The sequence below is a fragment of the Salmo salar genome, chromosome ssa13 (genome assembly GCF_905237065.1).
Source record: "Salmo salar chromosome ssa13, Ssal_v3.1, whole genome shotgun sequence".
In the NCBI taxonomy this organism is placed as follows: Eukaryota; Metazoa; Chordata; class Actinopteri; order Salmoniformes; family Salmonidae; genus Salmo; species Salmo salar.
The window spans coordinates 16,500,526-16,518,025 of NC_059454.1; the positions used below are offsets into that span (position 1 = coordinate 16,500,526).

At 46.7% G+C, this 17,500-nt stretch overlaps 2 protein-coding genes across 2 annotated transcripts in view; one reads left to right on the forward strand and one right to left on the reverse strand.

Annotated features, from left to right (window-relative positions):
- cacna2d3a (calcium channel, voltage-dependent, alpha 2/delta subunit 3a) overlaps positions 1 to 17,500 on the reverse strand; it is a 328,563-nt gene that overhangs the window by 44,168 nt on the left and 266,895 nt on the right. The window lies entirely within an intron of this gene.
- Positions 15,623 to 17,500, forward strand: part of lrtm1 (leucine rich repeats and transmembrane domains 1) — a 7,401-nt gene continuing 5,523 nt past the window's right edge. Inside the window, exon 1 of the mRNA XM_014134625.2 lies at positions 15,623 to 16,091. Within this exon, the coding sequence (XP_013990100.1) occupies positions 16,085 to 16,091 (7 nt within the window). The 5' untranslated portion in view covers positions 15,623 to 16,084. The remainder of the gene's footprint in view (positions 16,092 to 17,500) is intronic.

The window sequence follows — 17,500 nt, forward strand, 5'->3', positions numbered from 1 at the left end:
GTTCCAGACTCTCGCCACGGGATCGGGGTGGAGTGAGCGGGCCCTGATGGATCACTATCGCTGCAGTCTAAATGAGGATGTCCGTCGGGAGCTGGCTTGTAGGGACCACGCCATCACCCTCGACCAGCTGGTGGATTTGTCCATCAGGCTGGACCATCTGCTGGCTACCCGGGGACGTTCTAGTCGGGGTCTGTTCATTCCACCTCCCAGCCCTCCTGCTCCACTGCCCATGGAGATAGGAGGAGCTGCTTCGAGGAAGACCGGAGGGGGGGGGGCCTCTCCTGCACCCACTGTGGACGCAGAGGACACACTGCGGGCCGGTGCTGGAGGGGTCCACCCGGGAGTTCGGAGGGCAGGCAGAGCACTACATCGACCCCCCAGGTGAATCAGCACCAGACACACCCAGAGCCCCCCGTCGACCACATGTACACTTCCGTTTGTTTCCCCGATTTTTCCCCTCACTCCCAGTATAAGGCACTAGTCGATTCAGGTGCAGCTGGGAGTTTTATGGACCGTGGGGTCGCTAATAGGTTAGGGATTCTCCTGGTTCAGCTGGACCACCCCTTCCCTGTGCACGCCCTAGATAGTCGACCGCTAGGGTCCGGTCAAGTGGGGGAGGTTACGGTGCCACTGGTTATGACGACGTGGGGGGTCATGTGGAACGTATCAGCCTATACCTCATCGACTCCCCGGCGTATCCGGTGGTACTGGGAATCCCCTGGCTAGCCACTCACAACCCTCAGATTTCGTGGAGACGGAGGGCACTTAAGGGGTGATCGAGGGAGTGCTCAGGTAGGTGTGTAGGAGTTTCCATCGGTGCAACTACGGTGGAGAGTCCAGACCAAGTCTCTACCGTGCACATTCCTTCTGAATATGCCGATTTGGCTATCGCCTTCAGTAAAACGAAGGCGACTCAATTACCGCCCCATCGACAGGGGGATTGTGCGATAAACCTCCAAGCTGACGCGGTCCTTCCTAAGAGTCACGTGTATCCTCTGTCTCAGGAGGAGACAGCGGCTATGGAGACATACGTCGCTGAGTCCTTGAGACAGGGATACATTCGGCCATCTAAATCACCCGTCTCCTCGAGTTTCTTTTTAGTGAAGAAGAAGGAGGGAGGCCTGCGCCCGTGCATTGACTATAGAGGTCTAAATTCTATCACAGTGGGGTTCAGTTACCCACTACCTCTCATTGCTACGGCAGTGGAGTCATTCCACGGGGCGCGCTTCTTCACCAAACTAGACCTCAGGAGCGCGTATAATCTGGTGCGTATCCGAGGGGGAGACGAGTGGAAGACCGCATTTAGTACCACATCTGGCCATTATGAGTACCTCGTCATGCCGTATGGGTTAAAGAATGCTCCCGCTGTCTTCCAATCCTTTGTGGACGAGGTTCTCCAAGACATGCTCGGACAGGGTGTGGTGGTGTACATCGATGACATCTTGATCTACTCCGCCACACGCGCTACGCATGTGGCTCTGGTGTGCAGAGTGCTTGGGTGGCTGCTGGAGCATAACCTATACGTCAAGGCTGACAAATGTGAGTTCCCCAAACGAGCCGTCTCTTTCCTAGGATATTGCATTTCCACCACAGGGGTAGTGATGGAATGTGACCGCGTTACGGCTGTGCGTAATTGGCCGACCCCTACCACCGTGAAGGAGGTGCAGCGGTTTTTGGGGTTCGCCAATTATTACCGGAGGTTTATCCGGGGTTTTGGTCAGGTGGCAGCTCCCATTACCTCACTGCTGAAGGGGGGTCCGGTGCAGCTGCGGTGGTCGGCGGATGCGGACAGGGCCTTCCGTCATCTGAAGGTTCTGTTTACTGACGCTCCGGTGCTGGCGCATCCGGATCCCTCTTTGCCATTCGTGGTGGAGGCGGACGCGTCCGAGGCTGGGGTAGGAGCAGTTCTGTCGCAGCGTTCGGGCACTCCTCCGAAGCTCCGCCCCTGCGCTTTCTTTTCTAGGAAGCTGAGCCCGGCGGAGCGCAACTACGATGTGGGGGACAGGGAGTTGTTAGCCGTGGTCAAGGCTTTGACAGTGTGGAGACATTGGCTTGAGGGGGCACGTCACCCTTTTCTCATCTGGACCGACCACCGTAACCTGGAGTATATCCGGGCAGCGAGGAGAAGGAATCCTCGTCAAGCCAGGTGGGCTATGTTCATTACTAGGTTCCAGTTTACCCTGTCATACATTCCGGGCTCTCGGAACCGGAAGGCCGACGCACTGTCGCGTCTCTATGACACCGAGGAGAGGACCATCGATCCTACTCCCATACTCCCTGCATCCTGTCTTGTGGCGCCGGTGGTATGGGAGGTGGATGCGGACATGGAGCGGGCGGTTCAGTCCGAACCCACTCCACCTCAATGTCCCGCGGGTCTGAAGTTCGTTCCGCTTGGTGTTCGCGATCGCCTGATCCGATGGGCCCACACTTTACCCTCCTCGGGTCATCCTGGGGTGGAACGGACAGTGCGAGGCCTGAAGGGGAAGTACTGGTGGCCCACCATGGCTGAGGATGTAAGACACTATGTCTCTTCCTGTTCGGTGTGAGCCCAGTGCAAGGCTCCTAGGCACCTGCCTCGAGTGAAGCTACAGCCCCTCCCCGTTCCACAGCGACCTTGGTCTCACCTCTCGGTGGATTTCCTAACGGATCTTCCGCCATCTCAGGGGAACACGACGATCCTGGTTGTTGTGGATCGGTTCTCGAAGTCCTGCCGTCTGCTCCCGTTGCCCGGTCTTCCTACGGCCCTACAGACCGCGGAGGCCCTATTCACCCATGTCTTCCGGCACTACGGGGTGCCCGAGGACATTGTATCTGATTGGGGTCCCCAGTTCACTTCCAGAGTGTGGAGGTCGTTTATGGAGAGGCTGGGAGTCTCGGTCAGCCTGACCTCGGGTTTCCACCCCGAAAGTAATGGGCAGGTAGAACGCATCAACCAGGATGTGGGCAGGTTTCTGCGGTCATATTGCCAGGACCGGCCAGGGGAGTGGTCGAGGTTCGTGCCATGGGCCGAGATGGCCCAGAACTCTCAACGCCACTCCTCCACTAACCTGTCACCTTTTCAAGTTGTATTAGGTTATCAGCCGGTCCTGGTGCCCTGGCAGCAGAGCCAGACGGAGGCTCCTGCGGTGGAGGAATGGGTACAGCGCTCTCAGGAGACCTGGAGGGCTGTCCAGGAGTGCCTGAAGCGGGCTATCGGGCGACAGAAGGAGAGCGCTGACCGCCGCCGCAGTAAGGCCCCCGTGTACAATCCAGGGGATAGAGTCTGGCTCTCGACCCGGAACCTGCCCCTCCGCCTGCCCTGCCGGAAGCTGGGTCCGCGATTTGTGGGGCCGTTCAAAGTCCTGAGGAGAATAAATGAGGTGTGTTATAGGTTACAACTCCCTTCATATTACCGCATTAACCCCTCGTTTCATGTGTCTCTCCTCAGGCCGGTGGTAGCTGGTCCACTGCAGGACGCTGAGGTGCGGGAGGTCCCTCCGCCCCCCCTGGACATCAGGGGGGCCCCGGCGTACACAGTCCGGGCCATCCTGGACTCCCGACGTCGGGTAGGGGGCCTGCAGTACCTCGTGGACTGGGAGGGTTACGGCCCGGAGGAGAGGTGCTGGGTTCCGGTGGAGGACATTTTGGATCCCACTATGCTCCAGGAGTTCCATCGTCTCCGTTTGGACCGGCTGGCGCCTCGCCCTCCGGGTCGTCCCCGAGGCCGGCGTCGGCGCGCAGCGGGAGCCGCGCGTCAGGGGAGGGGTACTGTCACAGTATCCACAGAAAATGGTGCCCCTCCTTGGCCGGGCGGCGCTCGGCGGTCGTCGTCGCCGGTCTACTAGCTGCCGCCGATCTGTGTTTCTGTGTTCATTGTGTTTTGTCTGTCTAGGTCCGCACCTGTTTTCGTTTCTGTCATTAGTGGGGGGGGTATTTAGTTTGTTCCTTTGGGGTTGTGTGTTGTGCGGGATTGTTAGTTTGTCAGCGGGGTTTTACGCTGTGGCCGTGTCTTCTCCATCATTTTTATTGGAGGATTTGATTTCTCGCCGGGCTGCGCCCCGTGCGTGATTTTCCCTTTATGGATTACCTGTTTCCCTTTTGGGTATTGTGCACACCTGCAGGGAATATGACAACCTGGATCAAAACAGCTACATGGAACATGACAACATGGTTCAAAACAACTACAGGGAACATGACAACCTGGTTCAAAACAGCTACAGGGAACTTGACAACCTGGTTCAAAACAGCTACATAGAACATGACTTCCTGGATGAAAACAGCAACTGGGAACATCACTACCTGGATCAACACAGCTACAGGGAACGTGACAATTTGGTTCAAAACTGCTACAGAGAACATGACAAGCTGGTTCAAAACAACTACAGGGTACAAGACAAGCTGGTTCAAAACAGCTACTGTGAACAGGACAACCTGGTTCAAAACAGCTACAAGTGACATGACAACCTGGTTCAAAACTGCTACAGGGAAAATGACAACCTGGTTCAAATCAGCTATAAGGGACATGACAACCTGGTTCAAAACTGCTGCAGGGAAAATGACAACCTGGTTCAAAACAGCTACAGGGAACATGACAACCTGGTTCAAAACTGGTACAGAGAAGATGACAAGCTGGTTCAAAACAGCTACAAGGGACATGACAACCTGGTTCAAAACTGCTAAAGCAAAAATGACAACCTGGTTAAAAACAGCTACAGGGAACATGACAACCTGGTTCAAAACAGCTACAGGGAACATGACAACCTGGTTCAAAACAGCTACAGAGAAGATGACAAGCTGGTTCAAAACAGCTACAAGGGACATGACAACCTGGTTCAAAACTGCTAAAGCAAAAATGACAACCTGGGTAAAAACAGCTACATGGAGCATTACTACCTGGATCAAAACAGCTACGTGGAACATGAATTCCTGGTTCAAAACAGATACAGGAGACACGACAACCTGGTTCAAAACTGCTACAGGGAAAATGACAACCTGGTTCAAAACACCTGCAAGGAACATGACCACCTGGATCAAAACAGCCACTGGGAACATGACAACCTGGTTCAAAACAGCTACAGGGAACTTGACAACCTGGTTCAAAACAGATATAGGAGACATGACAACCTGGTTCAAAACTGCTTCAGGGAAAATGACAACCTGGTTCAAAACAGCTGCAAGGACCATGACAACCTGGATCAAACAGCTACTGGGAACATGACAACCTGGTTCAAAACATCTACAGGGAACATGACAAGCTGGTTCACAACAGCTACAGGGAACTTGACAACCTGGTTCAAAACAACAACTGTGAACATGACAACCTGGTTCAAAACAGCTACAAGGAACATGACAACCTGGTTCAAAACTGCTACAGGGAACATGACAACCTGGTTCAAAACTGCTACAGGGAACATGACATCCTGGTTGAAAACAGCTACTGTGAACATGACAACCTGGTTCAAAACAGCTACAGGGAAAATGACAACCTGGTTCAAAACAGCTACTGTGAACATGACAACCTGGTTCAAAACAGCTACAGAGAAGATGACAAGCTGGTTCAAAACAGCTACAGGGAACCTGACAACTTGGTTCAAAACAGCTACAGAGAAGATGACAAGCTGGTTCAAAACAGCGACAGGGAACCTGACAACTTGGTTCAAAACAGCTACAGGGAACATGACAACCTGGTTCAAAACATCTACAAGGGACATGACAACCTGGTTGAAACCTGCTAAAGCGAAAATGACAACCTGGTTCAAAACAGCTACAGGGAACATGACAACTTGGTTCAAAACAGCTACAGAGAAGATGACAAGCTGGTTCAAAACAGCTACAGGGAACTTGACAACTTGGTTCAAAACAGCTACAGGGAACATGACAACCTGGTTCAAAACAGCTACAGGGAACATGACATACTGTTTCAAAACACATATTAGGGACATGGCAACCTGGTTAAAAACTGCTACAGGAGACATGACAACCTGTTTCAAAACAGCTACAGGGAACATGACAAGCTGGTTCAAAACAGCTACAGGGATCTTGAAAACTTGGTTCATAACAGCTACAGTGATCTTGAAAACTTGGTTCAAAACAGCTACAGGGAACATGACAACCTGGTTCAAAACAGCTACAGGGAACATGACAACCTGGTTCAAAACAGCTGCAGGGAACATGACAACCTTGTTCAAAACAGCTGCATGGAACATGACTACCTGGATCAAAACAGCTACCGGGAACATGGATTCCGGGTTCAAAACAGATACAGGAGACATGACAACCTGGTTCAAAACTGCTACAGGGAAAATGACAACCTGGTTTAAAACAGCTGCAAGGAACATGACAACCTGGATCAAACAGCTACAGGGAACATGACAACCTGGTTCAAAACATCTACAGGGAACATGACAAGCTGGTTCAAAACATCTACAGGGAACATGACAAGCTGGTTCAAAACAGCTACAGGTAACTTGACAACCTGGCTCAAAACACCAACAGGGAACATGACAACCTGGTTAAAAACATCTACAAGGAACTTGACAACTTGGGTCAAAACAGCTACAGAGAGCATGACAAGCTGCTTCAAAAATGCTATAGGGAACATGACAACCTGGTTCAAAACTGCTACAGGGAACATGACAACTTGGTTCAAAAAACATCTACATGGACCTTGACAACTTGGATCAAAACAGCTACAGGGAGCATGACAACCTGGTTCAAAAATGCTTTAGGGAACATGACAACCTGGTTCAAAACTGCTACAGGGAACATGACAACCTGGTTAAAACAGCTACTGGGAACATGACAACCTGGTTCAAAACTGCTACAGGGAACATGACAACCTGGTTCAAAACAGCTACTGTGAACATGACAACCTGGTTCAAAAAAGCTTCAGGGAATATTACAAACTGGTTCAAAACAGTTACAGGGAACATGACAACCTGGTTCAAAACTGCTACAGGGAACATGACAACCGTCTTCAAAACATCTACAAGGACTTTGACAACTTGGTTCAAAACAGCTACACGCATCTTGACAACCTGGATCAAAACATCAACAGGGAACATGACAACCTTGTTAAAAACATCTACAAGGAACTTGACAACTTGGATCAAAACAGCTACAGAGAGCATGACAAGCTGCTTCAAAAATGCTATAGGGAACATGACAACCTGGTTCAAAACTGCTACAGGGAACATGACAACTTGGTTCAAAACATCTACATGGACCTTGACAACTTGGATCAAAACAGCTACAGGGAGCATGACAACCTGGTTCAAAAATGCTTTAGGGAACATGACAACCTGGTTCAAAACTGCTACAGGGAACATGACAACATGGTTAAAACAGCTACTGGGAACATGACAACCTGGTTCAAAACTGCTACAGGGAACATAAAAACCTGGTTCAAAACAGCTACTGTGAACATGACAACCTGGTTCAAAACAGCTACAAGGGACATGACAACCTGGTTCAAAAATGCTACAGGGAAAATGACAACCTGGTTCAAAACAGCTACATGGAACATCACTACTTAGATCAAAAAAGCTTCAGGGAATATTACAAACTGGTTCAAAACAGTTACAGGGAACATGACAACCTGGTTCAAAACTGCTACAGGGAACATGACAACCGTCTTCAAAACATCTACAAGGACCTTGACAACTTGGTTCAAAACAGCTACAGGGAGCATGACAACCTGGTTCTATACCGTTACAGGGAACATGACAACCTGGTAAAAAAAATCTACAAGGACCTTGAGAACATGGTTCAAAACAGCTACAGGGAACATGACAAATTGGTTCAAAACAGCTACAGGGAAAATGACATACTGGTTCAAAACAGCTATAAGGGACATGACAACCTGGTTGAAAACTGCTACAGGGAAAATGACAACCTGGTTCAAAACAGCTACATGGAACATCACTACCTGGATCAAACAGCTACTGGGAACATGGCAACCTGGTTCTAAACAGATACAGGAGACATGACAACCTGGTTTTAACAGCTACAGGGCACATGACAAGCTGGTTCAAAAAGCTACAGGGAACTTGAGAACTTTGTTCAAAACTGCTACAGGGAACATGACAACTTGGTTCAAAACAGCTACAGGGAACATGACAAATTGGTTCAAAACAGCTACAGGGAAAATGACATACTGGTTCAAAACAGCTATAAGGGACATGACAACCTGGTTGAAAACTGCTACAGGGAAAATGACAACCTGGTTCAAAACAGCTACATGGAACATCACTACCTGGATCAAACAGCTACTGGGAACATGGCAACCTGGTTCTAAACAGATACAGGAGACATGACAACCTGGTTTTAACAGCTACAGGGCACATGACAAGCTGGTTCAAAAAGCTACAGGGAACTTGAGAACTTTGTTCAAAACTGCTACAGGGAACATGACAACTTGGTTCAAAACAGCTACAGGGAACATGACAACCTGGTTCAAAACAGCTACATGGAACATCACTACCTGGATCAAAACTGCTACAGGGAAAATGACAACCTGGTTCAAAACAGCTACAGGGAACTTGACAACCTGGTTCAAGACAGCTACATGGAACATGACTACCTGGATCAAAACAGCTACAGGGAACATGACAAGCTGGTTCAACAAAACTACAGGGATCTTGAAAACTTGGTTCAAAACAGCTACAGGGAACATGACAACCTGGTTCAAAACAGCTACAGGGGACTTGACAACCTTGTTCAAAACAGCTACATGGAACATGACTACCTGGATCAAAACAGCTACCAGGAACATGTATTCCTGGTTCAAAACAGCTCCAGGAGACATGACAACCTGGTTCAAAACTGCTACAGGGAAAATGACAACCTGGTTCAAAACAGCTGCAAGGAACATGAAAACCTGGATCAAAACAGCTACTGGGAACATGACAACCTGGTTCAAAACAGCTACATGGAACATCACTACCTGGATCAAAACTGCTACAGGGAAAATGACAACCTGGTTCAAAACTGCTACAGGGAACATGACAACCGTCTTCAAAACATCTACAAGGACTTTGACAACTTGGTTCAAAACAGCTACACGCATCTTGACAACCTGGATCAAAACATCAACAGGGAACATGACAACCTTGTTAAAAACATCTACAAGGAACTTGACAACTTGGATCAAAACAGCTACAGAGAGCATGACAAGCTGCTTCAAAAATGCTATAGGGAACATGACAACCTGGTTCAAAACTGCTACAGGGAACATGACAACTTGGTTCAAAACATCTACATGGACCTTGACAACTTGGATCAAAACAGCTACAGGGAGCATGACAACCTGGTTCAAAAATGCTTTAGGGAACATGACAACCTGGTTCAAAACTGCTACAGGGAACATGACAACATGGTTAAAACAGCTACTGGGAACATGACAACCTGGTTCAAAACTGCTACAGGGAACATAAAAACCTGGTTCAAAACAGCTACTGTGAACATGACAACCTGGTTCAAAACAGCTACAAGGGACATGACAACCTGGTTCAAAAAATGCTACAGGGAAAATGACAACCTGGTTCAAAACAGCTACATGGAACATCACTACTTAGATCAAAAAAGCTTCAGGGAATATTACAAACTGGTTCAAAACAGTTACAGGGAACATGACAACCTGGTTCAAAACTGCTACAGGGAACATGACAACCGTCTTCAAAACATCTACAAGGACCTTGACAACTTGGTTCAAAACAGCTACAGGGAGCATGACAACCTGGTTCTATACCGTTACAGGGAACATGACAACCTGGTAAAAAAAATCTACAAGGACCTTGAGAACATGGTTCAAAACAGCTACAGGGAACATGACAAATTGGTTCAAAACAGCTACAGGGAAAATGACATACTGGTTCAAAACAGCTATAAGGGACATGACAACCTGGTTGAAAACTGCTACAGGGAAAATGACAACCTGGTTCAAAACAGCTACATGGAACATCACTACCTGGATCAAACAGCTACTGGGAACATGGCAACCTGGTTCTAAACAGATACAGGAGACATGACAACCTGGTTTTAACAGCTACAGGGCACATGACAAGCTGGTTCAAAAAGCTACAGGGAACTTGAGAACTTTGTTCAAAACTGCTACAGGGAACATGACAACTTGGTTCAAAACAGCTACAGGGAACATGACAACCTGGTTCAAAACAGCTACATGGAACATCACTACCTGGATCAAAACTGCTACAGGGAAAATGACAACCTGGTTCAAAACAGCTACAGGGAACTTGACAACCTGGTTCAAGACAGCTACATGGAACATGACTACCTGGATCAAAACAGCTACAGGGAACATGACAAGCTGGTTCAACAAAACTACAGGGATCTTGAAAACTTGGTTCAAAACAGCTACAGGGAACATGACAACCTGGTTCAAAACAGCTACAGGGGACTTGACAACCTTGTTCAAAACAGCTACATGGAACATGACTACCTGGATCAAAACAGCTACCAGGAACATGTATTCCTGGTTCAAAACAGCTCCAGGAGACATGACAACCTGGTTCAAAACTGCTACAGGGAAAATGACAACCTGGTTCAAAACAGCTGCAAGGAACATGAAAACCTGGATCAAAACAGCTACTGGGAACATGACAACCTGGTTCAAAACAGCTACAGGGAACTTTACAACTTGGTTCAAAACAGCTTTAAAGAACATGACAACCTGGATCAAAACAGCTACTGGGAACATGACAACCTGGTTTAAAACAGCTACAGGGAACATGACAACCTGGTTCAAAATAGCTACAGAGAAGATGACAAGCTGGTTCAAAACAGCTATAGGGAACTTGACAACCTGGTTCAAAACAGCTACAGGGAACATGACATACTGTTTCAAAACACCCATAAGGGACATGACAACCTGGTTGAAAATTGCTACAGGGATCATTACAACCTGTTTCAAAACATCTACAGTGAACATCAAGACCTGGATCAAAACAGCTACTGGGAACATGACAACCTGGTTAAAAACAGCTACAGGAGACATGACAACCTGGTTCAAAACAGCTACAGGGAACACTACAATCTGGTTCAAAACAGCTACCTGGGACATGACAACCATGTTCAAAACATCTACAGGGAACATGACAACCTGGTTAAAAACATCGACAAGGACCTTGAGAACTTGGATCAAAACAGCTACAGGGAGCATGACAACCTGGTTCAAAAATGCTAAAGGGAACATGACAACCTGGTTCAAAAATGCTACAGGGAACATGACAACCTGGTTCAAAACAGCTACCTGGGACGTGACAACCATGTTCAAAACATCTACAGGGAACATGACAAGCTGGTTCAAAACAGCTACAGGGAACTTGACAACCTGGTTCAAAACACCAACAGGGAACATGACAACCTGGTTAAAAACATCTACAAGGACCTTGACAACTTGGATCAAAACAGCTACAGTGAGCATGACAACCTGGTTCAAAAATGCTATAGTGAACATGACAACCTGGTTCAAAAATGCTACAGGGAACATGACAACTTGGTTCAAAACATCTACAAGGACCTTGACAACTTGGATCAAAACAGCTACAGGGAGCATGACAACCTGGTTCAAAAATGCTATAGGGAACGTGACCATCTGGTTCAAAACTGCGACAGGGAACATGACAAATTGGTTCAAAACATCTACAAGGACCTTGACAACTTGGTTCAAAACAGCTTCAGGGAGCATGACAACCTGGTTCTAATCTACTACGGGAACATGACAACCTGGTTCAAAACAGTTTCAATCCCCAATTATTACTCTATCAAATCTAAGAATGTGCTTGCCTGGGTCATATGAATGTAGTTTATTGTACAGGGGCATTTATAAGCCTTGCATGTCGCTCTCCCTCTCTCTCCCGCTCTCGCTCTCTCTCTCTCTCTCTCTCTCTCTCTCTCTCTCTCATACACACACACACACACACACACATGCAAACACACAAACACACACACTATGCTGTCAGAGAGTAGCCGTGATTTAAAAGCAAAGTGGTGAGTTTGCCTTAGAGCGTATCTTCGCTACAAACCCAGCACATGAGAAATCAGTTCAGAAAACACAAGATCACTCGTGAAATAACATACAGAGGATATTCAGGTGAAAGACGGCAATAGTCTCACAGTATCCATGCCTCCTAATGTACATGGTGTCTACTGAGAGTTTGTTAAAACGAGAGGCTGCCTGGATCTTTAATTTAAAGACCCTTTCTCCCTTCGGTCTCAACGGAGACTTTGATCTGAAGCCATTCTTGTGATTATTGTGACTTTTGCCATTGTAATTGTTTGTAAGCTTGTGTAGTCTAAAATGAATCTATGATCGTATGCTATCAATTTGTTTTTTGTATGCTGTTCTTTGTATGCCATTTTCATATTTGAGAATTAACCAATGATATTAGGCCACACTTGGCTATGATTACAGACACCTGTGTGTGTCCTTTGACACTATATAAACTAGTCACCCCACAGTGTTTGTCATTATACCCTGATGAAGACAGCTTGTCTCTCCAAACGTTGGATATTACATTTTGGCATCTGAGCTCCTAGAGTCTACTGAGAGTTGCCATGCACTGAGAGGGTCTGAATCAGCTGCCAGTCAACTTTATTTGGTTGTGATAAAATGATAGTCCTGTCAGTTTTTTTAATATTCTAAAATGTACTGTGTGTGTGTGTGTGTGTGTGTGTGTGTGTGTGTGTGTGTGTGTGTGTGTGTGTGTGTGTGTGTGTGTGTGTGTGTGTGTGTGTGTGTGTGTGTGTGTGTGTGTGTGTGTGTGTGTGTGTGTGTGTGTGTGTGTGTGTGCGGAGTGTATGTGTGTGTGTGTTTGTGCGCTGTAAGTGGGTCATGGAAGGTGTGTATAGGGATTAGGTAATGTTAATCTCTTTAACAGCTCCCCTGCAGTGCAGTCAGAGGGGGTATGCAGTATGCAGTCAGAGGGGGTATGCAGTATGCAGTCAGACGGGGTATGCAGTATGCAGTCAGAGGGGGTATGCAGTATGCAGTCAGAGGGGGTATACAGTATGCAGTCAGAGGGGGTATGCAGTCAGAGGGGGTATGCAGTATGCAGTCAGAGGGGGTATGCAGTCAGAGGGGGTATGCATTATGCAGTCAGAGGGGGTATGCAGTCAGAGGAGGTATGCATTATGCAGTCAGAGGAGGTATGCAGTATGCAGTCAGAGGGGGTATGCATTATGCAGTCAGAGGAGGTATGCAGTATGCAGTCAGAGGAGGTATGCAGTATGCAGTCAGAGGGGGTATGCATTATGCAGTCAGAGGGGGTATGCAGTATGCAGTCAGAGGGGGTATGCATTATGCAGTCAGAGGGGGTATTCAGTATGCAGTCAGAGGGGGTATGCATTATGCAGTCAGAGGGGGTATGCAGTATGCAGTCAGAGGGGGTATGCATTATGCAGTCAGAGGAGGTATGCAGTATGCAGTCAGAGGGGGTATGCATTATGCAGTCAGAGGAGGTATGCAGTATGCAGTCAGAGGGGGTATGCATTATGCAGTCAGAGGGGGTATGCAGTATGCAGTCAGAGGGGGTATGCAGTCAGAGGGGGTATGCATTATGCAGTCAGAGGGGGTATGCAGTCAGAGGAGGTATGCATTATGCAGTCAGAGGGCGTATGCAGTATGCAGTCAGAGGGGGTATGCAGTATGCAGTCAGAACGGGTATGGATTCTGTCTCTCACAGAGAAATGACTACAGCTTTAGGGAATGTGGGTTTTCCTACTTTTTTACTTGATCATGCTTGAGTCAAATATCCGCTTTTCACCCCCTCAAATCATCATCATCTTCCTCATCGTCATCTTCAGCATTTTCATCATTACCATCATCATAATTATAATAATCTTCCTCTCCATCATCTACCTCAGCATCATCTTCCTCATCATCATCTTCCTTACCACCATCTTCTTCATCATCATCACCTTTATAGTAACTAGGGCTGTATTTAATTATTAGGGGTCGTCCAGAAGCAGTTTAATTATTTAAGCCAATAGTAAGATGTGTCCATGAAAAAAAACCACAGGTTGACACAACACTAATCAGTAATTGAAAATATTTCCTGACAGCCCTAATATCATTCGATTAATGAGAGCTCTAGTAAGAACATATCAGCAGCACATCCAAGTGTTGTTGACAAATGAGGCTTTTTCATTTTAAAACATTTCCACCACTATATCTGACCTGTGAAATATTATTGCTAACACATACAGTATATACTGTATGCAATCTAGCAGACTCTTTCATTGAAAGCGACTTACAGTCATGCATGCATATCTTTTACCTACGAGTGGTCCCAGGAAGTAAACCCACTATCCTGGCATTGCATGTGTCATGCTCTACCAACTGAGCTACAGACGACCAGATGTAATTGCTAAACTTCAAAATCCAGAGAATGACATTCTTGTGGTGTCTATCCATATTCAATCCATATCATTTGGACACTGCGCGGCTATCCATAAACGATTGCAACATTGTGTGTGTGCATGTGTGTACATGTGTGTGTGTGCGATGCGGGTGTGTGTGTGTGATAACCTCACCGAAGCCGACGTCTGGCTGTTGTAGTGAAGCATCTGCTGAAATAAATTCACTAATTATAAGCTTGTTATATAAAGAGCTTGTGAGCAGCATGAGAAAGGCTGTGAACCCTGTTACAAGATGAAGGGATGAGAGATGGATGGAGGAGGGATGAAATGGGGGAGGGAGGGCTGGAGGGTTGGTCATCAGCTTTTGTGCTTAATAACGTCCATCATTAAAAATGATTTCCTCATTTAGCTCAATCTGTCTCTTTCTCTCTCCTTCTCTATCTCCTGCCTGTCTTCCTACGCTTCCTCCGAGCAAGAGAGGCAATCTTTTTACAATCCTTTTACATGCAAACTCATCTTACACACGCATATCACAAAAGCTTAACATCCATGCTGTGTGTGTACGTTTGCTTGTGTGTATGTGTGTATGTGTGTGTGTGTGTGTGTGTGTGTGTGTGTGTGTGTGTGTGTGTGTGTGTGTGTGTGTGTGTGTGTGTGTGTGTGTGTGTGTGGTGTGTGTGTGTGTGTTGTGGCTGAGGACATGTTCGGCAAGCCTTTCTGCCTGCGGCTCAAGCGTAATGTCATCAGAGCCAGACTAACAAGCATGTATGACTGCGTGTATAAGTACGTAGTTGTGTGTGTGTTTGTTTGTGTGTGTGTTTGTTTGTGTGTGTGTGTGTTTGTGTGTGTGTGAGCGTACAGTGTTTTAAAAAAGGCACAGCTGTCCACTGTGAGATGACACACCGTTACACTCAACACAACATGCTTGACTGGAGAGAGAGAGAGAGAGAGAGAGAGAGAGAGAGAGAGAGAGAGAGAGAGAGAGAGAGAGAGAGAGAGAGAGAGTATTAGATTGAGAAAGAGTAATGAGTGATATAGAAATCAATATATAATACGGATATGTATTTAAAGAAGGGATAGTGAGTGAGAGAGGAAGAGAGAAGACAGAGAGAGGAAGAGATACAGATATATATATAGAGAGAGAGAGAGAATAACCAGACATATGAGTGAACAACCAAGCTGGCCAATGAGATAGATCCAGAGAGAGAGAGAGAGAGAGAGAGAGAGAGAGATATACATGTATAAAGAGAGAGAGAGAGAGAGTCAGTCCAGTGCTGTTATTCCCAGGCTTGCTAGCTGGCAGTGAAGGCTACTGCTCTGTTCTGTTCTGATCTCACTGCTCTGATGGGGTTTACTGCCCACAGAGTCAGGGCTTGGGGTCCTGAGGACACTGAGTGCTTCTGTCGCTGACCCCATCTATTCCTCCCTCCCACTGGGCATTGCTCTACCATACCAATCCCCTACAACCTACCAACGTAGCTGTGGCTGCTAACGCACGCTATCCGACGGCTAAGGATCGAACCTCAGCGAGAAGGCTAACTGGACAGCTCATGGATTGCTAACAGATTGCTAATTGGAAGCTAACCAGAACTGAACCAGAAGCTACACGGACTTCTCAACAGGCTCTAACTGGACTGCTAAAGGATCAGTAACCAGCTTTCAGCCCCCTCTGCCGCTCTCCGCTCACCCAAGAACGGCTGACCTGGCCAGGGGACAAGAGGCTGATATGACAGGTAAGAGATCCAGTGGAACAGATAACAGAGAGCAGGAACACTGGAGCATCAGCAGGGCTACTGTTAGAGGAAATCTGTCAACTCAATAACTCAACAGTGAGATTCTGTCTAATAACTATGAAGTGGCAATATTATCGTCACATTTTTATTATGTCTTTGGGTGTGTTGTGTGTGTCTGTGCGTGTGTGCGCATGTGTGCATGTTTGTGCATGTGTGTGTGTGTGTGCATGTGTGTGTGTGTGTGTGTGTGTGTGTGTGTGTGTGTGTGTGTGTGTGTGTGTGTGTGTGTGTGTGTGTGTGTGTGTGTGTGCGTACGTTTGTGCATGTTGAGTAAGTCACAGTGGCGTAAAGTAACTAAGTTAAAATATGTTGAAGTAGTACTGAAGTAGTTTTTTGTTCAGTACTTTACTATTTAAAATGTTAACAACTTTTACTTTTTACTCCACTACATTCTTAATGAAAACATGTACATTTTACTCCATACATTTTCCCTGACACCCAAAAGTACTCATCATATTTTGAATGCTCAGGCAGGACAGCAATATGGTCCAATTCACGCACCTATAAATACAACGTGTTGTCATCCCTTCTGCCTCTGATCTGGCGGACTCACTAAACACAAACACTGTGTTTGTAAATGATCTGAGTGTTGAAGTGTGCCCCTGACTGTCCGCAAATACATTAAAAAACAAGAAAACCATACCATCTGGTTTGCTTAATATAAGAAATATGATGTATAACATACTTTCTACTTAAGTATGAAAATGTAGTACTTTTTCCACCACTGTACTTAAGTGCATTTAAAACCAGATACTTTAAACTTTTACTCAAGTAGTATTTTACTGAAGTATGACAATGGAGTACTTTTTCCACCACTGGTAAGTCATGTGGTACATGACATTCGTGTGAGTCATTTGTGCTTTACCTGAGGCGTTGGTTGGTACCCTCCTCCAAGTTCACAAATAATGACCCTCTCTGACAAGCTCTCTACCCAGCTGGAGAGAGAGACCACGACATCACACTCATACCTCCCCTTTCACCTTGTCTGATACTATTACAACTCAACTCTGGTGTCTATGAGGAGTGTCACCAGGCCGCTTTCAGAGTATCACATCTCCCCACCGTATCCCCTCTCAGATCCTGACACTATAAATACCACTATGTCCCAGACCAAACAGACACAGGAAGTTATTTCAATGAGGCCCGCAGAGGATCCGATATCCAATATCTGGGGTGTGTGTGTGTGTGTGTGTGTGTGTGTGTGTGTGTGTGTGTGTCACACCTTGGGAAGAAGATATGTATCTCTTCTTTGAACTAGAGAAACCTTCAGATGAGTTAAATATTTGACTATAAAGTGTGACTGTAAAGTTGTTTGTGTGAATAGGTGTGTATCTGATCTCTCTCTCTCT